At 46.8% G+C, this 25,983-nt stretch overlaps 1 protein-coding gene across 8 annotated transcripts in view; it reads right to left on the bottom strand.

Moving 5' to 3' along the window:
- PHKA2 (phosphorylase kinase regulatory subunit alpha 2) overlaps positions 1-25,983 on the bottom strand; it is a 72,441-nt gene that overhangs the window by 22,975 nt on the left and 23,483 nt on the right. For all 8 annotated transcript variants that reach the window (XM_047843570.1, XM_047843571.1, XM_047843572.1 and 5 more), the window contains 14 exons: positions 25,305-25,463; positions 22,228-22,275; positions 20,902-21,070; positions 18,868-18,950; positions 16,534-16,614; positions 14,868-14,966; positions 12,508-12,654; positions 10,580-10,633; positions 9,852-9,974; positions 6,808-6,903; positions 5,010-5,117; positions 3,202-3,280; positions 1,677-1,811; positions 905-1,014 (listed from right to left, as the gene is read on the bottom strand). In XM_047843570.1, coding sequence (XP_047699526.1) covers positions 905-1,014; positions 1,677-1,811; positions 3,202-3,280; positions 5,010-5,117; positions 6,808-6,903; positions 9,852-9,974; positions 10,580-10,633; positions 12,508-12,654; positions 14,868-14,966; positions 16,534-16,614; positions 18,868-18,950; positions 20,902-21,070; positions 22,228-22,275; positions 25,305-25,463 — 1,491 coding nt within the window. The remainder of the gene's footprint in view (positions 1-904; positions 1,015-1,676; positions 1,812-3,201; positions 3,281-5,009; positions 5,118-6,807; positions 6,904-9,851; positions 9,975-10,579; positions 10,634-12,507; positions 12,655-14,867; positions 14,967-16,533; positions 16,615-18,867; positions 18,951-20,901; positions 21,071-22,227; positions 22,276-25,304; positions 25,464-25,983) is intronic.

Here is a 25,983-nt window from a genome sequence, read left to right on the forward strand (position 1 = left end):
GGATTTAAGCACGCAGCCCAACACCACGGTCTCTGAAAGGAAATCAATAACTCCTTAATTCCTACGCATTCTAAGGCTGCTGGGCTCGGAGAGGATTTCCAAGTCAGGGAAGTGAGGGCACTGAGAGCCGGTGAGATGTGGAGACTGTGTTTACCGGATAGAGGGCCCGGTAAATGTGAACTAAAGGCACTACGGCCTGGTGTCGCTGAAAATCAAACTATTCTAGCCTCTGGACCAGTCCACACTCAGCTCTGGTCTGAAATTTGTTACAAAGGGAAATAACTCACAAGACTGAAGTGAACAACATGGGCTAGGGTGAAAAAGAACAACTTGGGGCTACTGACCCGTGACCCCACGGATGACAGTGTGACCAGGTGGTGGGGTGCTGTGCCCACGGTGACAAAGTGAGCCCACAGCTGATTTTTCTAGCTGGCCAAATGGATGAAAAACATTTGGTTTGGGTTCTGCCGGACTACCTTCCTTTGTAAACAAAGACTCTGAGAAAAAGGCTCTATAATCAGTATATTTAGGATCTCATCAGGTGGGTTGGGGCCTGAAAATCAGACCGGCTGTGTGTTGCACAGAGGGTCTGATGACAACCTAAACAAGGGTTAGGGACTACAGCAATCACAGGCACGAGGGCTGCAAGTCAAGTGACACGGCGCTAGTGAATTTGGAAAGCGGAGTGAATTTCACTACTACTCATGACCGAAAGCGACGGCACACTCACTCACTGAGCACCTACTAGGAATAAAGAATCGTACTAGGTACTGGGTGTCACAGTATGAATTTCTATTTGAACATACGCATGCACCTTCTGCCTCATTCTAAGTAGCTCACCAGGAAGAAAAGGGAACCTAATCAAAGGATGAGTGCTGCTTTGCTGCTGGTCTGCTCTCCTCACCTGGGGTGTAAAAGTAAAGATCTGGTTCCTAATCACATATAGCTTAGATGTTCCAAGCACGCCAATGTGCCGATATGGCCGCCCACTCAATTTCATGTTCTTATTCCGTCCTATTTGAAAAATAAAAAAGAAATGAGAGTTAGGACCGATATAGCAACATCTAATCCAAGCGACTTTGGCTAAGACTGGGCTTATTTTCATGCTAACCCACTTTGGGGTTTGGTGTTTCTAATACCATCCAACCCTTCTTTAAAATGGGGCAAGGATGAATTATAAACAAACCCTGCCACCTTCTTTTCATGCATGTATACAAACGGCACCTGATTCAACACCTATATGGAGTTAAACTATTGACGGAACTTTATGAAATGTTTACTTCTAATTTATTTAGTATTGAGCCATAATACTAAACAAAGATTTTAGATAAAGAGAACCCCCCCCATTTTAATGGGTGAATGAGCATTTTCTAAGAATACAGATAAAAATCAGAAACCTATTAAGACACAAGACTGATCCAACTGCAAATTTTCAGAGGTGGTGCCCTATTTTACAACAGATCTGGTGAAGGGCATGGCCAAGCTCTGGTGACATCTACTGAATGAGTGAGAATGTGCTGGTCTGCCACCCTTCTCCACTTTGAAGAGGTGGAGCCACACGCTTTGGTGGCTTGCCCGATTCTTCACAATTCACACCTGTCGGTCTCCCCCACACCCGAAACCTAGAACCAAGATGCCCCCTCACCAAAACCACCCTGCTATTTCCCCAAACCTACCAAGCTTGGCATATATGTGACTAAGAATCCGGCCTGGCTGGACTCGGATTGGATGAATGTCAGCAATACTCTGGACGTTTACCCCATGTTTCCTCAACAAGTCCTTAATGTGGTTGTTTTCTGCCAGAACGGTGACTGTGAACAAGAGCGTAGAATCTGCATTAGACTGGGGCCTTCTGTTTCCTCACATGGAGCATATATTGTATTGAATATATTGAATAAGTTTCTGAAACTGTACTTCTGCTTCCTCCAGCCCAGACCTTCTGATATTTGCTATTCTGTTCTGTTCTCTTACATTAAAAAAAAAAAAAAAAAAAAAGTCGCTGCTGAAGACCCATCAGCTGGTCCCGGCCTGCAGCTGGAAAAGCAGCCCGGTGGATTTACGGGCTGGCGTAGCAGTGTGTGTCGTGGTCAAGTGCAGACTGTGGAGTCAGGTGAATCAGTCCACCTGGACGTGAGAGTGGAGTTCGTGCCTCCAGCTGTCAGCTCTGGGTCCCTGCGTGAGCTGACCTCTGAGCCTCACGTGTTAAGCCATGGATGAGAATCACAACCGTCACGATTTCTATCTGATCGCAATGTTGTGACAGCTGGGTGGGTGTCTGAGGTCCCGGAGCACGGGAGCGATGCAGGGCCTCTTGCCCCATCACAGGCAGGGGTGGGGAGATGAGTCCATGGCCGCAGAGAGGGCTGCCCTTCATTTGTTCAATAATTGATTTGAACCTGTTGACTGACTGTGTGCCAATCAACACAGAAGCTACAAAAACAGTACGGGCCTTGTCCTTAAGAAACGTAGGGTGTAATTTAGAGGAAATAAGGCCTGTACACCACGTGCGTTGATATCAGCTGCCACGTAAGTTGCTCGGCTACGTAAGAGGCCCGCAAGCTCCTCACAAGTCCTCCCCAGGAGGGAGGGGGACCGGTGAGCCAGGACCCGCACCGAGGGTTTTCCTGGTGACAACTGCAGTGCACCTCGGGACCACCCTGTGAGGGGGCACCAGTTATGATGACCCTGAGGCACGGGGTGGTGAAATCACATGGCTCGGCAGGGACAGCACTGCGGCGGCCCAGGCTGGCCTTCCACCTCTCTGAAAGAGTTGCTGGCTGGACAGGAGGGGAGGCAGGTGAAAAACATGGGCCTGCAGCTCTGCAGAGAAGTCACACCTCAAAGCAAGCAACGAGTAAACCTTCACTCAGGTTCTGAACTTTCACCAGGGTCATGTTCTACTTTTTAAAGAATTTCAGTAATGACAAATGACGCGCGGTGAATCACTTGTGCCCCAACTGCGATCAAGATTTAGATTCAAGAAAACAATTGCTTTGTAGAAAGGACCTTTGTGGTTGGAAGAATACTGTTGCCTTTGGGAACTAGTGAGTTATAGAAGATATGTCCAGGAAGTAAGTGATAAACGCTAGAGCACACATACATACTTTTTACAAAGTGGGATGGGAAACTAGGGAATCTTTTGCATTAAAAAGAGCATTGGTTTTAGACGGCTGAATACGAACAGTAAACACGCTCACAAACCTTGCACTACGACATCAGGTTTGACGGAAGTGGAAAATCTTCTATTTAGGGGATCAATTTCCCCAGTGGCAAGGAATCCCTAGGAAAAGAGGAGAATTAACACTATAAAATACAATTAAATTTCACCTTAAATCCAACTTTGAGAATGAAATATTTTGGGGCTCAAAATATTCAGTATTTTATTCCTTTACGTTGTTTAAATCAATTGCTTATTTTCTCTGAAACACAGTACACCTTTTGGATAGCCACTGATACACATATTGTGTTTCCAGCACCCAGCTCTCTAAGCTAGTCAGACATGCCAGCATCTCGTGTGAGCGAAAAGAGCAATAGTGACTAATACTTCCCAAGTCCTTACTCCTCACCGGGTCCCGTGCTGAGCCCCTCCACGTGCCTGGCCACACTCAGGCCTCCAAACAGGGAGGCACTACGATTATCATTTTATAAGTGGGGAAACCGAAGTAACGAAGCACTTAAGGTAAGTGGCAGAGAGGGGACTTGGCCCCGGGGTGACTATCCTGAAACACAAAGCTCCCATCCCTGCTTGCAAAGAGCGCTGTTTGCATATGGATCTCCTCACATCTTCTGCAAAGGACTGGAGCCCTCAGCAAGGGGATCAAGGTGTTCTAGGAGTTCTGAGGAAGAATCCGACCCAGTGCTGGGCCTAAATGAAGGCCTTTACATGGAAGAGGAAGAAACAGCTGTTTGTTCCCCCATCTCACTGACACAGACATCAGAGCTGGAAAGTAATGCAGAAAATGATCAAGCCCAACCTCTTCACTTTACAGATGAGGAAACCGAGGCTCCTGAGGCCAGAGAGCTAGTAAGAGGCAGACAAGACACATGAAATGTGTCTGACCATGAAATGGAGGAGGCAGTCACACCCATGAAACAGCTGCCCCACCTCAGCACCGGCAGCTCCTAAGGGCCGCTGCTACTGTGAGATCTTTACTTCTGATATTTTACACACTAGGAACCCCAGTGGTATTGGAGCCACTACTCAAGCTCCCTACCCCCAACTTCTAGAGTCTGACAGAACACACAGGACTGGGCCAGCCTCACAGGCTGGAGCTCCTAGCTCTTCCCCCGGGACTCTTTCCTCCACACCCCTCCCTGCGGGCCCAGAGTAGTCAGCTGGGCAGGAGCCCCCAAGGACAGATGAACCCATCTGATAACCTCACCCACACACCATCTACACCATCACCCCCGTTGGGGAGGGGGATTCATTTTTAGTAGACAAAAAAGCATTTGCATTTTAAAAACTTAAGCCTGGGGACGAGAGAACATTTAACAAGAAGAAAGGAGTCAGAGGCAGCAGACCTTCTAAGTAAGGGTGTTGGGGGCTGAGGGAACACCTGACATAAAACGCACCACAGGAAAATGAGCCCCTCCCTGCCCCTTGACATGGACAGACTGTGCAGCCGCGCCATTTCCTGTGCCCAGGACTGTGCCAGGGGAGCCGGAGGCCGACTTCTCCAAACCTGTATCTTTCACACATGTGCGGATCCTGACTGGGAAGCTTCTAGTCTCCTGCTGACCATCGACTCAACCAGGTTCCAGCCACAGGCCAGGAATGTGAGGGGGGTTGGTGCCTGGCACGCAGTGAACTCTGAAGTGGCTTGATTTAGTAAATATGGGCACACAAGCCCAGGCAGCAGGCCTCAGAGCCGACCCAGTCCAGCTGCCTTTAAACTCTGAGTTGCCAAAGTCATTCACGGCCACGTGGGGCAGAGCTCCTACGCTCTTCTAGGGTCCCCTGTACCTCAAATCCGATGGCTTCCAGTCTGTGAGGTCCCCAAGTCCCCTACCTCTGCCAACAGTGAGCTGAGGATGTACAAGGACTGACCCCACAGATGGGGCAGCTTCCCCAGAGGAACTCTGTCCACCGTGTGGGGGTTCTTATACTCTTCATCTACCTGGCAAAGAGAAAAACCCAAAGTCAGAATGTCAGAGGATAAGGAGGCCCACGTCACTGTACATCGGGAAGCGCGCTGAGGATTTACAAAACACCACTCATTCGATCCCCGAAGCCAGTCCTGTGGGAGCGCTGGGGCAGGGAGGCCGAGGAGCTAAGGCCTTTGCGTGGGGGCCAGGTGGCTAAACGCAGCCGAAACGGAACTGAAATCCAGGCCTGGCTCCAGGCCAGCGCCCCTCGCACAAGCACACTGATGGCAGGAGGCAGAGGCAGGCACACGGAGCCTGGACTGCCTTCTGTGAGCACCACTCTGGGCAGCAAGAAGTCTCGCAGCTCATGCTCGCGCTCGTCTATATGATGGGTACGATGATCTAAAGCACTGCCCTATAGCCAAGGCAATGCATCGCAGGATGCTAAGTCAGGTTCCTCCTGTCTTGTTATCCCCAGGAGCTCACAAACTGTGTGCCTATGCAAGACGGTTACCAGAAGGTGGCACTATTTATTGAGGAAAAATAGTACTGTACTATTAGATCACTAATTCTCCACCAGGGACTCAATAAGCTGGATCCACTGGGAGCTTCTGACTCATCAAAATAAGCTACGGTTCTTTTTTCAGATGGACAGTGCTGCATATTCATTGTAAAAGTCAGTCTGCAATTTTCTCCGTTGTAAACTCCATGCTGACCTTCCGATTTATTTTATTTTTTTTCAAGTAAACTCTACCCCATCATGGGGCTGGAACTCACAACCCCAAGATCAAGAGTCACATGTTCTACTGACTAAGCCAGCCAGGTACCCCTGACCTTCAGGTTTTTAGCCATTACAACGCTGGTTGGGGTTAATGTTAGTGACCGCTTTTTTCCTGCAGAAAACACAGCAATCGAAGAAAATAGGAAACACTTATCCTTCTCCAAAAGGGAAAGTCACACCACGAGGGGAGTCATACTCTGTGGGTTAATCAGTGATGTTATTAATGAATTGTTAAAATTTGCTGCCATAGTAAACATTAAGAAAACCTTAAACTCGTAAACTACACAGAATTAACCGTGTCAGTAACCGAAATGAGCTGCTAGCATGACAGTGTGGAAGGAGATTCTGCAAAATGTCAGAGTTATCGTTGGTAGCAAGTTTGGTTATCTTTGGGTAGTAAGAGGAGGGAGAAGTATTTTCTCCTTTCTACAGAATCCTGGATGTTTTACAGTGTACAGGATTACTTTCACAATCAGATTGTATGTTAAGGCTATTTGAAATGTAAGTAGTGTTAAGAAAGATTGCAAAGATCTGGAATGAGAAATACTTGATGCAAAGAACAGAAGGCAAAGTGTCTGGATCAAAAGACAGCTTGGCTCTGGCCTCCCCCCACCCTTGGGCCAGCTCCTGCCTCCCTGTGGAGGTGTCGCCGTCTCTCGGCCCCTCTCCACCCCAGTGCCTGCAGGTTCTCTAACGCACTAGGCCTTTGCAGTGCCGCTCCTATGTCTGCCTCCATTCCCCAGACCAGCTCCTTCACCCCCCACTAGCCTGTAACCCTCGTCGAGACAGAGCTGGCACTGTAACCCCTTTGTGCCCCGTACCTAGCTTGGTGCTGAAGAGACCACTTCTGAAAAAAAGGTGTTAGGTCTGAAAGGGGGATGAAAAATACCAAAAGGCCAAGCACGAACTCACTTCATTTTAGATAAGCAGCTCTCGGTTACCTTGTTAGGTGGGATGGCATACAGTTCTGGCACCAGGTGGATCCCGTTCTTGCCTCTGATTAATATTCCCTCCAGGGCCTCTCGGTACTCTTGGACCTGAAAAATGGCCCCGTGCCCCAGCATGAAAGAGGGGTCATTAACACTGTAACAGGAGTACGACATACAAAAATACCTCTCTTGGCAACAGATTACTAGTAGGACACAGGGCCAAGAAATGCATGAATACCTTCCACTTCAGGAGGGCAGGAGGAACTAGGACTCTTGCCGACAGCAAAGGTTAGAAGGAGCTAAACGCGTCGGGCTTTTCTGTATTGTCTGAACTCATGACTTCAATATTTCACCCTTAACGTCTCACATATGTAAATTTTGTCTCACCAGCTAGATTGTATCAACTTCTTGGAGTGGAGGCCAGATCTAAAGCAGGGTATCCCTATTTCGACCTACCGGTTTTCCACTTAAAAAGCCCTCATTCAAACATTTATTGCTCAACAAATACTTGCAAAATGAACCCGATGTGAGGAAAAGGAAGTGTATGTACTATGATTCATGGACCCGATTCTTAGGATGCACTCCTCAATATAACAAAAGCTGTTGATGTAAACATTTCCATGAAATTAAAAAGGCAGCGATAAAAAACCTATGTATGAAAAGGAAATAGACAAAAGGGGAAAAACAATCCTTAACCAGCCACCCAGCTATTTAACCCATTTCATCTTTGGAAAACCTAATCAAATGCCTTTCAGATCTCATTTTCTTTACTTTTGAAATTTGTGGACAACAAAGTCTGAGCAGGGGTGTGCCATTTTTTAAAGATCGTTGGGCATCAAGTGGAAGAGACAGAATAGGGCTAACAGTAGTAAATTCTACGAGGCCTAGAAAATAAGGTCCTAAAGCACATTCTTTGTCTTCTCGACCTTTTGTTTGTAATAACTGTCAAACTTCATCACAATTGAAATTCCAAATCAATTCTTTTGAGACCTTTCAGTTCTGGGATAAAAAGACCGAAAACATAAGACCCAAGATAATCCCCAAGCATAACAGTAAGTATCAACGATAGGGGAACATTAACATTTCAACCTTACTGCCATGTTGGGAAGGAAGAATTCCCTCTGCCCTTCAAGGTCCTTCTAGCTGGACTGAGACTCAAACTGACATGAGACAGATTAAGAGGAGAAAATCAAATTTAGTTACATACATATGGGGAATCCACACAGGAGATTCTGAAGACAGTGAGGCAACACGAGGTTTATCTGACATCCTGAGCTCAGGAGAGGGGTAGGGGTCCGAGGATACAAAGGGAAGGAAGACCATTTGCAGGAAGATGAGAGGAGATGTTGGGAAAACAAAGGTTGCCCTGCTCTGCACTTAAGTTTCTGAGGTAAAGAGGAATCGTGTCAGAAGCTCTCTTTCTGGTATAGGCAGGCAGTTGAGGGGGAAATTAAGAGCTTTTCTGGAATCTACTGGGTTTTGATTACCTTTAACTCAAAATAATGTTCATGCCGAAGTGGCCCATCTTGGGGTGGCCTGCCCGTGGCCCCTATACCCACTTCTGAAACCCCTCTCAGGATTTCTGAGCAGAGGCGGCTTTCAAAACCAAAATAAATCTTTGATTTCTGATCCCACGCCAGTACATGTGCTCTGAACAGGTTAAGACAGCGGTGAAGCATTTGTCTGTCAGTCATTCACATACGGTTCACGAGGATGGGTCTGCTCTAATGCGTACCAAAGTATGCACAGCAGCAAATGCTGAAGAAGTCTGTCTTGAACCAATGAATGCTGCATTAACAGATCTTTATTCGTCACTTACTATACACACCAGGCACAGGGAATAGATTAGTGAAGTGGTCAAAGACCTCCTCCACCAGGGTGCTCTGACAGGTAAGTGGGAGATTAAATACAGCTATAGGTGCCATAGTGTGGTAAGTACTGTGGGACATATAAAAGGCTTTTTTTTTTTAATCCAACTTTTAGGATCAGAGAAGGCTTTCCGAAAAAACAGCCATTTACAATGAATCAAGTGAAGGAGAGAGGGGCAGCTGGGGGAGAAAAGCAGGACCTGGGTACTTAAGAAGAGGGGAGACAGCACGGACTGTCCAAAAGATGGAAAGGGTTTCAGGGCATCCCAGAACTCAAGAAAGTAAGTAAACCGTAAGAAATCAGGTTAAAGTGTTGAAGACAAGGGCCAGATCTTATGAGACCCCACAAAACATGTGATGACCTTATACCAAGGCAAACCGGAGCCTTTGGAAGCTCTTAAGCAAAGCAGCGACACAATCTAATTTGCTTTTTAATAAGATGCCCCTGGCAATGGTATAGAGAACCAGCAGGGAGTGAGGCTGGAGGCTGGGCCACCAGTTAGAAAGCTGTTACATTACATGTTAGCTGAGGGTACTCTTGGACTAGAGCTGAAGGCAGCAGAAGCCTAGGCAGGTGAGAAGACAACAGAACTAAACGTGTGTGGGCCAAGGTGGTCCCCGATGAACCCCGCTTCCCGTTACTCGTGCCTGTGTATAGTCCTCTCCCCTTGAATGTGGCACGACCCTTTAAACAAGAGAATGCAACAACAGTGACCCGGCCAGTTCCAGGCCTAAGCCTGAAGAAGGCGTGGGAGCTTTTGCTCTTGCATTCTGGGGGAAGAGGACCACCATGGAAAAAGCCTAACTGCTCAGAGACTACACTTCTGTGAGAAGCAAGGCCTGGGCCCACAAGCCCAGCCGAGGTCCCAGCCAATAGCCAGCATCAAGCTGCAGGCCAGGTGAGTGAGGCCATCTTGGAAGGCCATCCTCCAGTCCCAGCGAACCAGCTGTCGCCAAGTGAAGCAGAGACAACCCGTCCCTGCCAAGCCCTGCCCAAACGGGGCAATCGTGAGCAAATAAACAAAGCAGTTGTGGCTTTAATTCGCTATGCTTTGGGAAAGCTCGGTAAGCGGCAACAGATAACTTAAAGTGCCCTCAATTCTTGCATAACCTTATGTTCTAATACTAATCAGCACACCCATGGAATGAAAATGCCGATTATCAACACAACACCGAGCACTCTCTCACCTGAACGGCGTCACCGTTGAAGACCCCATCTATTATGAAATATGTCCAGAACACAGGCCATTCACATTCAATGTTTTCAAAGAGCTTGAGTTCAGCAGGGTCATAATGCAATCGGTTTGGGTCCTGGAATCAAACAGGAGACCGTCTAAAAGGTGATGTCAGATCACACATATAACACCATCGTACCTCACTGGGTTTCCCTCGCTTTCTGATTCAACCCAGCTTTGCGGCTGATAACGATTAGGAGTCTGCTTTAATGGGGAGAAGCTATTTTTGGCAGTTTTCCGTGGAAAAATTTCGGAAAAGTAAATCAGAAATGTACACAAGACTCCTTAGTAGTTTATATTAAGTTTCCTATATCCCTAACAAATAAATAGCAATTGGCTGATCACGATGCTTGGCAGACTATCTGTTTTACTGAAATCACTCTATCAGTCACGATGGCAAAAAAAAACCAAGAGGGAGGCCACAGTTGCTCTTTAAAACATCATGTGAGCCACAGAACTGTTTGTCCTTGTCTACAGGCTGCTTTTAAACCACCAGCCTGCTGTCCTCCTGATGATCTTATTCTTCTATTGCCTAACTTCAGCCTCGCTGTCTCCAAAATTAAGACTTCCCTTTCCAATTTTCCAACATGTAATTTTATAATCAAGGAAAGGAGAACACCACAGTGGTGACTTAAATATGAAGCACTTAAGGAACTATAAGAAACAATATTTAAGTACAACCTCTCTTGGGGTTTTATAACCGTCTCGAAGGAAGCGACAGCATCCATAACGCCCCTAAGGAGAAAAAAAAGTGCATTCGATGAAACAGAAGAATTTCTTTCCCTTTTTACTTTGATTCGCGTCAGCCCTTCACCCCCATTCCCATCAGTCTTTTAGTAACGAACAAAATGTGTACCAAGTGCTTTTTGTTCTCAACACAAAAAGTTATTTTTAAGTAATAAGCAAAGTAAATTCAGGTTTGATCAGTGCCAACGAGGGAATGCCAAAACTTTCTGTCAGAGTATCAGGGCTGGGAGAGTAATTACTGAGAGTTCAGAGTGACCAGCCTTTCAGTCTGATTGGCTGTATCACGCAAAGATGCAAAGGGACCCTCACTGCTTGCAAAAGCCACTAAGGGAGACACTCGGACTGGACTACTTCTACTTGAAAGACTGGAAAGCAGAAAGGACATTTCAGACTCCTCACAGTTAGGCTCTGGATGCAAAGAAGTAGGGCGGCGAGGTGGGGGCAGGGGTAGGGTGGGGTGGGTGGGGCTTCCTAGGACTCAGGGCTGTTGCTGCTGGTTTTCCTGCTGCAGGCTCCGATATTCTATTCGTCTTCGGCTTTCTGGGTGTTAAGAAAGAAGGGAGGTGGCACCGCGCTATTAACGTGCCTCCCTAATCCCTGGATGGCAGTGCTGGGTGCCCGCTCCCAGTTGGGGCTGCTTTAGCGCTGGCTGCGGAGGCAAGCACGCTCTGTGTGGCCAGCTTTGCAGTGTTCTGGGAGTCCTGGGGAGGCCCAGCCCAGAACCCACTCCCCTTTAAACGCTTCATTCCCTGCATTAACTCCCTGCCTACCTGGATGAGCTCAAACAGCTTCCTTTTACTCCACTAAACCATGAGACAGCTTCTTTGGGGGTATGACTGGGGACCCTTTAACCCCTTTGAATCCAAGGGCTAAAATCATTTCTATGGAATCTAAGCAGGATCATCAATATGAAGATTTGGGCTTAGGAAATGTAAATTTTTTTTTAAGGAAACTTACATTTTTCATCATTTTACTGATAAATCCAGTTGCCTGGACTATTTAATAACATTCTCAGTTTGGTGTACTGTATTATAGTTCATGCATTTCACCTCAAGGCAGGGATTTTTTTTAAATTTTTTTTTTACTTACATCCAAGTTAGTTAGCATATAGCACCACAATGATTTCAGGGGTAGATTCCTTAATGCCCCTTACCCGTTTAGCCCATCCCCCCTCCCACACCCCCTCCAGTAACCCCGTTTGTTCTCCATATTTATGGAGAAACATCTCTTCTGTTGTGTCCCCCTCCCTGTTTTTATATTATTTTTGCTTCCCTTCCCTTACGTTCATCTGTTTTGTCTCTTAAAGTCCTCATATGAGTGGAGTCATATGATATTTGTCTCTAATTTCGCCTAGCATAATACCCTCTGGTTCCATCCACGTAGTTGCAAATGGCAAGATTTCATTCTTTTTGATAAGGCAGGGATTCTTTTAACCTCAATGTAACTTGGGGATTGCCAAGTCCTCAGAAATTGTGCATGAAGTTGGAGGATACTGGGACGTGTGCGTTTTTTTCTGGCAGGGACTTTATAGCTTTCAAGACGTTCTCAAAGAAGTCTGTGATCTCTCACGGGTTAAGAAGCTCTGCTTTAGAAGTACAGGAGGGATACGAATCGGGGTTCAAAGGCGCCGGCTTGGGTGCTTGAGCTCAAGCTCTGCTATCAGGAAAAGAACTAAGACACTTGAACGCTCTGAGCCTTTGTTTTCTCACCGGTACACTCGGCTTTGGATGCTCTGAGTCCACTCAGATAAACCAAGCCTCTGACCTCACGGAGAACCGAGGCCCGGGTGAGCGGCTCCATGTGATCACATGAAAGGGGCATATAACACAGGGTAGGGGGGCACCAGCCTGATCAACGCTTACCTGGAGCTTGGAAATAATTTCATTTTTGGTCACATTCACAAGGTTCATATCTTCCACTGCAAAGGCCGGGAAAGAGATAATGGAAAGAAGTCCAGCGTCAATCTCCTTAGACGTTGATGCTCTTGGCAGCATGGAGAACAGAATAGACTGAATGAGAAACAAACAGGTGGCTTTAACCTGGGAGGTGCTGATAGTTACGTACGATATCTAGAGACCATGACCTTAGCCCCAAGGAACACCTGAATAAGTGTGCCAATTCTGAGTAGAGCTTTTTCCTACCAACACGGCCCTCGCTGGGGGACCTCGCCTACCCAGCCAACGACTCCTGTTCCTTGCGGGAGAGAAGGGGCTCGGGGAGAGCACGGTACTGCCTGGAGCGCATGCTGAGAACTGCTGGTCTCCCTCCCTCGGGTGCCTTCTGTAGACTGTGCTGTGTCTTTAGGACACACAGGAGAGGAACTAAGGGCTAATGCGTCAGCAGGCCGGGGTGTGCTGGCTGTGAAGACGGAGACACAGAAGAACACACATATGGGGCTAGCACAGAGAAATGTCCGGCTTCTGTGGAATGTGACTGGGTGGACTGGGTGATCCAGAACCCACTTGAAGAGGGAGTCCAATCCGAGAGACCACACAAACACTCAGGCAAAATGGTAAATAACAGAATTACTTTAGTCCTAGAACTAGGGTTACTTAGTGGCACTATAACATGGCCTCGATTATAAGGTGGTTGGGTTAGGCACTATAAACGAAAGGAAGGTGAAATGATAAGGAAAATTTGCGAAGGGAAGGTAGCTAACACTGGGATCTAACATGTACAGACATGGGGCTAGCTCCCTGCAAACATAAGCTTACTAACTCTCATATACACATGGTGTACTACACTAACTGATTTTCAAATGTTAAACCAATTTTGCATTCCTGGAATAAATCCCATTTGGTCGTTAAAAAATTTTTTTTTCTATTTTATAAAGAAGGAATTTGGATACTGTGCCCAGGGCACACGAGGGCTCTGAGACTCAGACACAGAGATTCATGTGACAGAACTAGGATTCTAACCGAGGCCCAGCTGGCTATAAAGCGCACACAGTTTCCCCTAGGGACTATGCATTATTAAGATGTATCATCAGCTTGTTCTGTTAAACCGTAGCTCAAGAAATAAACAGATTCCCCATTCAGGACTATTTAATGTGGGGAAACAGAGTGAGCCGGAAGGTAGGTAAACACGGCGGAACCTTCAGCTTCAGAATAAAGCTCCGTTTTCTTATTTTTATTGTTTTTAGTTTTTATTTATTTATTTTTTAAATTTACATCCAAGTTAGTTAGCATATAGTGCCACGATGATCTCAGGGGTAGATTCCTTAATGCCCCTGACCTGTTTAGCCCATCCCCCCTCCCACAACCCCTCCAGTGACCCCTGTTTGTTCTCCATATTTAAGAGTCTCTTAGGAGAATAAAGCTTCAGTTTCTAAAGCAAACTGACCTCCAAGCCCAGTTCAGTAACTAGTCGCTCACTCCTAGGCTCTCTGCCTGCAAACACGGCCCTCCCCCCAGAAGCTCTCTGCGTACAAGCTGATACTTCCATGACCCTGGCGCGGTACCTGGCCCAGGGGGGGCCCTCAGTAAGTAAGAGTTTGCTGACTGACCAGCAATCGGTGACCTACTGCCTGCTGGATGGAGTCCCCTAATCTGCAACGAATCACTCCTTTCTCTGACCTGTATTTCATGCAGTTTCTACTAATTTTGCCATTTCTCCCATCTCACCTCTCCTCCACTATCCGTCCCGCCCCTCCCCAGCCCTCCCCAAGTGAACTAATGCTTGCTAGTCGTCCATTTTGGTGGCACCACGAAATAAACTTGAGAGAAAACCACCTGTATGCTCAAAAACCGAAAAAGATGTTGCCTCCAGCAAAAGAAGGTTGCTGTGATTGCTGACTCCGCAGATACACCTCGTGATCATCGTGTCTTGTGTTTACCCAGTACTTTTTAGCTCATCGAGTGCTCTGACAAACTAAGTTCATTTACTCTGATCCTTACAACCGCCTTGTGTGACGGGAGAGGAAGGTGCCAGCACGCCCGTTTTATGGATGAGGGGACTGAAGCTCAAGGAAGCCAAGTACCACCAAGCGAGAAATGTGAGGAATGTGGGCCGCCCGGCTGGCTCAGTCAGTAGAGCATACGACTCTTGATCTTGGGACTACTACGTTCGAGCCCCATGTTGGAAGCAGATTACTTAAAATCTTCAAAAAACAAAACAAAAGCGAGAAAGAAAGAAAGGTGAGGAATGTGACGTGGAGCCCAGTCTTCCATTCCATCAGCCTCCTTCCCTCCTGTCTGGACCGTGAGAGGCTTGGAGCTGTTACCTGGCAGTGTTCGACATCATCAGGCAGCACGTGGATCACTGACTTGCGTCCTCCATGGGCTCCAAAGAGGTCCAGTTCGTCAATTGCCTCAAGGGCTGCCTACAAGCACAGGTGTGAATCAGATTTTCTTTCTAGTAAACGGACACCTTCACAGCCACTACTCCTTTACCATTAAGCAATCTAGCATAAATGCCTTCCCCAAGGTGAGGAAGCATATCAGTAAAATTCAGCTAAAGTGTCCTGGAGACAGGTCCTGTCCTTATTTTCAGTGAAATCACAACTTTCCTGGATGTTGCCACTCTTTGTAGAAACAAGAAAGAAAAAGCAGACTAACGTTCCCCCAAATGAAGTTAGTATTTCTCCCAAAGCGTGAGATATCAATGAGTTTATAACATTGTGTGGCGGGGAGGGGGGGGGCACTAAATTCAGACAGCTTTTCTTGCACCTATTAGTGTTAATTTTAACATTAGCAATCTGCCACTTAAGGAAGTTAATTCTTTTAGTATTAAGCTTTCTGTCAGTTGACTGTAACAGAACATATTTATTGTTGTTTTGAAAATTCTAGCTCTGGAGTCTTTATTCTATCCAAAAATATACTTCAGTCTTGAGCAAGAGGGAGGCACATTAAATGTCTAGGGCAAGAGATATAAACCGGTGACTGGCAGACTGAATCTGCCCCACAGGTGTGTTCTGTTTGGCCTGATGAAGTTTCATTTTATTATTTTTTAATGTTTTATTTATTTTTGAGGAGAGAAAGAAACAGAGTGTGAACTGTGGAGGGGCAGAGAGAGAGGGAGACAGAATCTGAAGCAGGCTCCAGGCTCTGATCTGTCAGCACAGAGCCCGACGCGGGGCTCGAACTCATGAGCAGTGAGATCATGACCTGAGCCGAAGTCAGACACCCAACTGACCGAGCCGCCCAGGCACCCCAAGGCCTGAAGTAGTTTTAAAAATGATTTTGAGGGGCGCCTGGGCAGCTCGGTCGGTTAAGTGTCCGACTTCGGCTCAGGTCATGATCTCACACTCCATGAGTTCAAGCCCCGTGTCGGGCTCTGGGCCGACGGCTCAGTGCCTGGAGCCTGCTTCAGATTCTGTGTCTCCCCTTCTCTCTGCCCCTCCCCTGCTCATGCTCTGTCTCTGTCTCAAAAATAAATAGACATTTAAAAAACATTAAAAAAAAATAAAAATGATTTTGAACTGGAATACTTTTAGAGAAAGTCTCCAGTGCCTCCAATACCCCTCAATACTTTTCTATCTGGCCAGCTTCATTTGTTTATGTTACTTGCCAGACCTGAGCCCACAGGCTTTGGAACTTTTGAGCCCTGCCCTACAAAGCAGTCATATTCTTCAGCTCTCTTTATGACCCAGAAAAGGAGACTGGACATCATACATCCAGATGCCTGGACAACAGCAAGAGCTTAGGCCTGTGGGTGATAATGAGGAAGCAGGACACTTATTTTCGGGCACAGGCACACTTCAGTGTAGGAATCCTACATTCTTTACCTATAATCTCAGTTGTCTGGGGTACCTGTGCCACTTGAATTTCATACTTGTGGCTGACTTGAAAAATATGCTCATTAGATTAAATCCATCCCCCTAAAGATGAGAACCAAATCAAAGCAGTTAAAATGCACAGGAGGAAGAACAAACAGGTCAAGACCATCACCTTGGCCATTCCTACAGAGCTTGCGTTCAATTCCGGAATGCCCTGATTAGTCTTATCTCCACGCTCCCACATTCCATAATCCTGAGGAAGAGAAAGGTAGTCATCAGAGCAGGAAAAAGAGGTATATGAGAAGTGCTAGGGAAACATAATTCCTTTATGTTACCCACAGGCACAATGGCACACGAACATCCATTCTCAAAGGTTACAGGATTCATGGCTGTGCTTGTCCTTAATTTCACTTCATTTGACCTCTGTGTAGAATTTCACTCAAGTGGAACAAAAATGCATGCAAAAACACTCTCAATTCTCTTATTCCTAAAAGTTATCAATTTGTAAGAAATTCCTGATTTGTAGAGAACAACATGTTTTATTTCTCTCCAAATGAAATGCTGCCCCTCTATTTAGCTAATCCCTTTGAACTTAAGTTGTAAGATAGAATAAAGAAACTTTAACAGATGCATTATAGCTAGTTGAAGCCAACCAAACCACTTAAAATAATTTAATACCAATTTCTAGCATTACCTCTTGGGAAAAAGTGCTAAGCAAGGAACAAAAGCCAAAATCGAGTGAGGCACAGAATACTGAACTTGCCCTATCTTTTAAACCAGATTAATAAGAACTGGGTCAGAACATGCCATCCACACAGAGGCTGTGATCCATGCATACCTTTTATAATTCGTATTTTCACTTAGGTGAGGCAAGCGCTGGATACGGTTCTGAAATAACGCTACATGCGCTACTGAAAAATGACAACCCAACAAGAACAGGACCAGTGCCAGAATTGTAGCGTTTATTGTTTGATCTGCAAAGACGACCATTTCCAAAACGTGCACACCAGAGCGGCTTTCGCCTCTGTCCTGCTGGCACACCTTGTAGCTCAGCCCCAGGACTCCTTCCTCCGTAGTCCTCCTATCTGGGCCTTTGCGCATTCCATGCCATTCTCACTCCAACCCCAGAGCCAAGTGACTCATCCTCAGCAACTGCTTTGATCAGCTCACCCCCCTGTGCAGGACTCTAAAATGACAAACCATTTATTCCCCAGGGGCTCCCGGTCAACTGTCTCTCTCCGGCTGGCCACACACCTCTGTTATCTGGCTCCCGCCCCTTGCACGCCCACAAGCAGACTCTGTTTTCCGCTTGTCTCCAATACTCTGCTTTCAGGCTGTCTCCTCCTTCCCCCGGAGCCCCCTCTCCCCAAGGACCGCTCCCACATTCGGAGCTCATTCCCGCCCATGACTGCACATGCTCCTCCCGCACCGTTCTGCTCACCTAAACCCTACTCACCCTCCAAGGTCTACCTCAAGTCCCACCCTTCCCACAAGGACTTCTCTGGTTTCTTTAGACCTGGGCACTGCCGCCATTTGGAGCCGGATCCTGCCGTGTTTGGGCGCTGCCCGTGCGAGGTGGGATGTTCAGCAGAATCCCTCGCCTCCACTCACTAGGGGCCAGTAGCTCCCTCCACCGTGTGACAAGCATAAAACTGTTACCAGATGTTGTCCAATGTCCCCCGGGAGGGGAAGATTGCCCCTCGTTGAGAATCGCCTCTTTAGACCCGGGGTAGCCCTTGGACCAAGCCTAGTTTGCCATGTATTTTTGTAAACAAGGTCTGTCTGGGACACAGCCATGCTCACGTGCTCACGTGTTGTCTAGGGCTGCCTTCCTACGACAATGGCACACCTGAGTAGAAGCAACAGGGACCGTAGGGGCTGAAAAGTTGAAAATCTTTACTGTCTGGCCCTTTACAAAAAATGTTTGCCGACCCTTGCTCTAGACCATAGTGGCGTTTTTGGGTTTGTTGAAAACAAACGCTACCCTTTCTTTACTTCCCTTACACTCAGCTTTGCAAAGGTTCCTTGTTTTCTAAGAAGTGCACAAGGCGCCGCCTTCCATATCAGACAGAAGCCTGGAGGAACTGGGTGGGGTTTATACAGTTTACACCCACCGGCACCGGCCGGGCCCACATCTGGCTCTGGGCCCTCCGCCTGTCGGCTGCGTGGGGGGATCCCCACACACAGCAGTTCCTACCCACACACCGACGCGGCCGCCCTTCACCCTGGGTCAGGCCGGCCCGGTACAGGCCACAGGACACCTTTTGGTCCTATTTCAGATCAGAACAATGGGTTCGAGCAGAGCACATGGTGCATTCCAAAAACATCAACTCCCCAGCTGCGTTCCAGGGCGAAAATGTGCACTCTGTGCGCAGAGGTGACAGTCACAGAGCTCTAACCTCGCTAACCTTCTGATCAGCCCCAAACAGTCTGGCCCTCCGAGAATGGTAGGAGTTTTATTCTTCTTAACTGGACACCTGAAAACATTACTGGGGTTGATACTTACAGCGACTTTATATGCAGCTTCTATGTAAAAAACAAGATTCTGTACGAAGGCCACCTCGTCAAGGGTGAAAATAATACGTAAACCTAGTAAAGAAAAACAATAAAGTTACGGACTTACGTTGTGAAGAGAGAGCTGCCAATTACCAACTACAAATACCACACTAGGAAAGAAATCCATGTACCCCCATTTTCAGTTTTCTTACGAGCGCATTAAAAATTAAGTCTGAAGCATGGGGCACCTGAGGAGCTCAGTCAGTTGAACATGTGACTTCGGCTCAGGTCATAATCTAACAGTTGATGAGTTTGAGCCCCACGCTGGGCCTGCTGCCGTCACCCTGTCAGCATGGAGCCTGCTTCAGACCCTCCGTCCTCCTCTCTCTCTGTCCCTCTCCCACTCATGCTCGCTCTCAAAAAATAAATAAAACATTAAAAAAATTTTTTTTAATTCAGTCTGAAGTAAATTGGAACGGTTAACGCCTAATCTCTGAAAGAGAAAGGAAGGGAGGAGTATGTGCCTACAGGTAGTAAAAATGGGAAGAGAAGGTGTGGGGCCTTCTGGTAGTGCTGGATTTGTGCAAAGAAGTTTCCAACAAACCATGAATTTTAGCCCGGAGCAACCAGACACCATTCTTACCCTTGAGTGAGCCAAAGGGTGGGTACATTTCCCCAGTGGCAGACGAGAGCGTAGAGCCCCCAGCGTCAGGAGACAACCCTTAACTCGCGGAAAGGCGAGCTCCCCGGACCTCCCTAGGGGGCTGCACTGAAGCAGGCAGTGACCAACAGGGCTGGATTTTTGCTTGGGTCCTTTAATGTTTAGTTGATCATGGCAAATACACATACTTTTAAAGTATGAATTCTTGAAGCTGGTAGAGGTATGGTGAGATATGAACTCTTGCATCAATGGGGGGAGTTTGACTAGTAAACTGTTCTGAAAACAACTTGGTAGTATATGTAAGTAGCCTCTGAATGACACCCAACAGAAGGAAGCAAACGGAGAAGGGGTCAAAGTTGGTATTGCAACATTAGTTATAATAGGGGGAAAAGAATAAAGGAATGGTTTGATTATAACACATCCACTGACAAAGTCACTAAAATTATGTTTATCGAGAGCTTGTAAGATCATGGGGAAAATGCTCAAGTTACAATGCTATATAATAAAGATTATTAGCCATGCAAACGATAAGACCTTAAATAGAAAAAAAAACTTGGAGGACACACATTCAAATGAAAATGGACAGGGGAATTTTTTCTTTGTATTTTGTTAAATTTTCCAAACTATTTACAGGTTCATATTAATTTTCACAACCAAGAAGTATTTTTTATAAATTCCCGGTGTATTCACAAAGCTGTAACAATATCATTTGTGGATTTCTGCTAACTTTGAGTTTCACACCTGTAGTCCGAACTACACAGGAAGCCTCTAACTCCAAAGGTCAGTTTACCGCTGGTGACGAGAACTTGGCGACACAGCAGCTGACTGACCTAAGCCCCGGGGGCCACAGCGGGGGGGGGGGGGGGGGTGAGGGGCAATGCTCATGGTCGGGGACTTCGGGCCCACTCCCAGCATGGGTACTATGGACTGACCGACCACTCCGGGCACATAGCCAAGCTCTAGAAATGACACTGTTTGGGTATAATTCAGGTAGATGAGGGTGTGTCTAGAAGGGGGTGAGCCGGGCAGTGAGAGGAAAAGGTGAAGGGGCCAGGCCTGCTAATACTAGAGAAGAAAATCCTAAGAGGGGGTTTGACGCTGTCTGCAGATATTCAGACTGTCAGAAGTAGATCTGGTCTCGGCTGCTCCAGTAAACAGTGGCAGCAAGGAAGCTTTGGGATCAACAGCCCTTTGTCCTACCAGTCCTCAGAAGGTTGGCTATGAGCATGTCACAGAGTCAATGCATGTAACGTTATCAAGAGCCTGCTTTTTCTTTACAGAAATAACTTATTTTGAATTCTAATCAATGCCTGTCCCACCCCACCCCCTTCTCCCTGTACAATGTCACTCCCTGTACAATGGGCTCGAACGACCCTGGCTCACCGGAGGCCGTCATCTGGGCCAGGAACAGGAGGAAGAGGGAGGTGGCATCCACCTGGAGGTGGCCCCACTGGTCGTCACCCACCACGGTGCCGCAGGTGGCGGTGTTGTACTTGGCGTGCAGGCTGTCCTTGGTACTCTGAGTGTGCTTGAACTTCTCCACTTTATGTACCTGAGGGAGGAAGCAAGCCGGCTCCACACAGTAAAGGGGCTGACGGCGGGTGGAGGCCATACCCAAAGCCCATCTCTTAGTTCTAGACCTCTTAGCAGCTACCTCTGGGAGCCAGAGGGATGGAAGGCAGCACATGATCCCTAGTGAGCACCACACAGAGGGGCTGTGTGGGGGATTCTTCCCGTCCGCACCAGAAGGGGCCCGGCCCAGTGGGATTTTAACAAGCTCTGCAGGGCGACGGGTCAAGCCAAAGGGTTTCTTTGTCTGCATATGCCCAGCATGAGCTGTGACACACGGGAGGCACTCAGTAAGAGAGAGAGGGAACAAAGAGGCCCCGTTTAAACTTCAACTTCTTGTTTCCTTATGTCCAAAGGAAAGGGCAACTAGGTCTTCGAAGACTAACTGGGCATATGCTGATGAAGGGCGGGGACAGTATCATTCACCTCGGAATGTGTGCAGATCCCAGCAGGATGTTCTGCACACAGTACAAGCTCAGTGAATTGTTTTATTTACTCCAGTAAATACCAGTAAACAGTAACGTCAAGTTTTAAAAACTCAAGCATTTCAACTCAAATGAAAGGAAACCCTTTTATAAACTCAACACAATAAACAGTGCTACGTGGCTGTCTGGGAGTGGCTTTAAGAAACAGTGATATCTGGGGCATCTGAGCGGCTCAGTCGGTTAAGTGTCCGACTCTTGATTCTGGCTCAGGTCATGATCTCATGATTCACGGGATCGAACCCCATGTGAGCTCTGCACTGACAGCACAGAACCTGCTTAGGATTCTCTCTCTCCCTCTCTCTCTCTCTCTGCCCCTTCCCTGCCCGTGCTCGCTCTCTCTCTCTCTCTCTCTCTCAAAATAAATAAGTCAACATTGAAAGTAAATAAATAACAATGGTCTCTGCCCCATTTAAAAAAAGGGCATGTTCTCCTTTTACACAAGTAACTCTTCAAAAGAGATTCTGAGTAACGGGGTCCTTTGATTCTGGGTCCTTATTGAAGATAATTTAAAAGGACAAAGAACGTAAAATATTTCCTATTTCTCTTCCATTTGAGAAGAAAAGCTCAAGACGCTTTAGGGATGTTAGCTGTCACCATGTAAATGATAAATACCCACTGAGATGACCTGAAAACACATTTGCCATTTTCTGCCTACCTGTCTCATCATGCACTGGAGAAGACCCCGCATCAGTTTCACCACGTTCTGCGGAAATAAAGCGGGATGAGTGACGAGGCCAGCTTCCCTGCTCCATGAAAACCACCTCCTTACCACGTGGTCGGTAACCAGGGCTGCCTGGAGACCTCCCTGAGAAGGCACATCCTGAGCATATACACGTCTTCCGATTGTTTCGATTACCTCCAATCCATCACAAACAAAGAAAATCTGGATGTAGCGACTTATCTCAAATAAAGGGGTTGGACCACATGGCACCTCCAGTTCTGGAATCCACTGGTATTCTAGCGAGACAATTTGTATAAGCCTAGTACCCTGATGTTTAATTCTGATGTCACAATTCTTAGTAATTCATTTTTGTCATGCTAAAGATGAATTAAGTCCACCATCCTGCCCCAAAGTAATGACACTTTGCCAAAAGAGCCATTTGTGACACCATCACTGGACTATTGAGTAAAGTTCTTACAAAATGCAAGTAGCCGCCAAGGTTACTCAATAATACGTATCGTAACCAACTATTGTAATTATTATAAATAATAACAATAGTACGATGATAATCAGACATTCTGCCCAGGAACTATATAAAACACTTTGCCTGGGTTCTGTGTAATTCTCGCAAACAAATTTACGAGGTGAGTGTCATTATTACCCCACTTTATAGATGAGGAACCTGAGGCTGAGAAAGATGAGGCGACATTGCTCAAGTCACGCAGCTGGCAGGCGTTTGAGCTCTTAGTCAATACGTTATGTTGCCTCCCACTTCCTTCACAATTCAGGCCCATCAAAAGACTGCTCTTAATGTCCTATGAGAAACACCATAAAATGAATTCACAAGTGGCTACAGAATGGGACAGTTTGTAGGTCAAAGTAGACTGGCTGGAAGAAGCTCCCACCCAGGACCACGAGCATCTCCTGTCTTGCAGAACATACGTGGTTTGCCGAGGAGGAATGTAGTAGAGGCCATGGAAGTTAATTACCAGAGAAAAGTCTGGAGTGAATTATCCTTCAGATCCTTCTGCCTCTAAAATCCTAGAATTCTAGAATACGATTTCACTTTAGGTCATAAACTCTTTTGAGGCAGAAAATGTTACCTCACGATAAGGTTATAACTAACATTGCTATAATTAACATTTCCTACTGTGTACAGCATGACCATTTGTCAACTGACTTCCCCTCAAGTAAAGAAAACTTATTTTCCATTATGAAGAGGCACAGTGGTTCCCAACTGGGTGGCCATTCCCATCCTCCAGGGGTGAGGGAACATCTGGAAATGTGGGGCCAGGAGCATTTTTACCATCACCAAGATAAAGATGGGGACTACCGGCATTTAGGGCGTAGGGACCAAGGAGCCTAACAGTCCTGCCATGCATGGGCTAGTCTCACACAATGAACGACTGTGCTTCCCAAGCTCCAAGCGCAATAGCATCCCTGCTTCAGATCACTGGAAGATCCCATGTTATCTTCCATAATCAAGGGAAATGTCTCTCTTTAGTTGTCAACCACACTCATCAAAACAACGTGCCCTATTCGTGCCTCGCTATCGTCCGTCACAGAGCAGCAAATCCAGTCAACTCTAGCCTGCGTCAGAAAATGCTTACAGAAGGGGCGCCTGGGTGGCTCAGTCGGTTAGGCGTCCGACTTTGGCTTGGGTCACGATCTCGCCTTTCATGAGTCCGAGCCCCGCGTCGGGCTCTGCGCTGACAGCTCGGAGCCCGCTTCGGATCCTCTGTCTCCCTCTCTCTTTGCCCCTCCCCTGCTCACACCCTGTCTCGCAAAAATGAATACACATTAAAAAAAAATTAAGACGAAAAGAAAAGCTTATAGAGGAGAGGTACACGGTGTGTGTGCATGCGTGCACACGTGTGTGTAGACAGGCAGGCTTTACTTTGACTTCGTCTCAAGGGAGGATGGGAAGTTTGATGAACATCCACATTAAATTATTACGCCGCTAAGAACGGCTCACTTATGTGCTAGCTATCCAACTTCTTGGGGGAGCACCCAGTGCTTGCTATAAACATTTTTTAAAACTACCTCTTGCTCTACCTCCAAGGCTCGGTGATTGTATCGCCTTACGCTCAGCAACGTCCAGTCAAATCCAAACCATCCTTCCCTTGCTCCCACAGACAGGTTTCCTCTCTTAAGTTTCCCTACTGTCGTCAAGGCTGCCCACAACTCCTGCCCACTTTGGTTGCTATCACAAGCACTGATCGGGCTGTAAGAACTCTCCCTGGGTCTGACAATCGGCTGGCTGGGAGGGCCAAGGAGGAACGTATGAATCAAAGATAAATCCAAAAGGTTCTCCTGCTAAGAGAGCTATAATTTTATATGTCAATGCTTTCTGCTTCAACACCGTCACTCCAAATACTCTGAAAACACCTCCCGTGCTCAAGGGCAGAATATTTTCTTACGTACTCAAGGATGGCAAACCTTTGCTTCGGCGGGTACGTCAGTTTCTGATCTGAGAAATCAGTAAGAGGATTTCATAGTGCTGTGATGGTAACATAGGCATGAATATTGGACAACACCAATGTGACTCAAAATTAAAAGGTAACTATAAATTAATAAGACCGCTTTGGAAGGGCTCAAACTAGAAAGGAATTTCTAAGGGAAATTCTGAAAATGTTTCAAGCAGTAGCAATACCGTTTGGCGAAATACCCTTTCAACATGACTACTACAGAGCATACACTCCGGAACATATATTTCTGGTGTGTTCTTTGGAAACAGTCATTATATGAGTATATAATGGCACTGTGTATGTAAGTATATGTAAAATGGACAGAGCATGTGAGAGAGACATGTAGCTAGTTAGAAATGTGGACGCTTTCTTTTCCTGTTCAGAATAGTATGATTTTTATTGTTTTTAAGGAAGACAAAAAACCCCAAAGAGAAAGACCAATGAGAGGTGGAGGCTACCTAAGTGCCCCCCTAAAATATTCTATAGCAGGAATGGACGGGGCGCATACACCGAATTGTTCTACACAAACAGCTACCTCCTTGGAGGCTTTTCAGTTCAGGGGAAAGGGGCTGAGCAGCCAACGTGGCTGCCACTCGGCATTACCTGCTCCAGCTCGTAGGCTTTGGCCTTGTCCTCGTCGCGGTCGGCATTCTTGCGGTAGGCCATGCCCAGGCCCCACACGGCCAGAATGCTGTAGATGTTATCCCGCACCCAGGCGTCCTTCTGTTCGTGACTGGCTGACAGCAGCCCTGTGACCGGATTCTGTTAGAGAAGAGAAACAAAATGACTCAGCGCCACCTTCACCCAACTCCTGGCAAACGGATGCCTGCCCTGAGGGGGCACGCCAAGGGCCGGGATGAGGAGTAGAAATCGGAGTTCTGGTCCTTCCTTGCTCTGCCACCAACAGCATGGTCTTGCGTGAGAAGTGACATCACTCCTCTGTGGTTCTCTCATCTATATAATAGAAACATTAGCCTAGAAAGTCTCCAGGGAACCTTCTTTTTTTTTTTTTTTTAATGAAATTTATTGACAAATTGGTTTCCATACAACACCCAGTGCTCATCCCAAAAGGTGCCCTCCTCAATACCCATCACCCACCCTCCCCTCCCTCCCACCCCCCATCAACCCTCAGTTTGTTCTCAGTTTTTAACAGTCTCTTATGCTTTGGCTCTCTCCCATTCTAACCTCTTTTTTTTTTTTTTCCTTCCCCTCCCCCATGGGTTCCTGTTAAGTTTCTCAGGATCCACATAAGAGTGAAACCATATGGTATCTGTCTTTCTCT

Source organism: Prionailurus viverrinus, chromosome X, assembly GCF_022837055.1.
Source record: "Prionailurus viverrinus isolate Anna chromosome X, UM_Priviv_1.0, whole genome shotgun sequence".
In the NCBI taxonomy this organism is placed as follows: domain Eukaryota; kingdom Metazoa; phylum Chordata; class Mammalia; order Carnivora; family Felidae; genus Prionailurus; species Prionailurus viverrinus.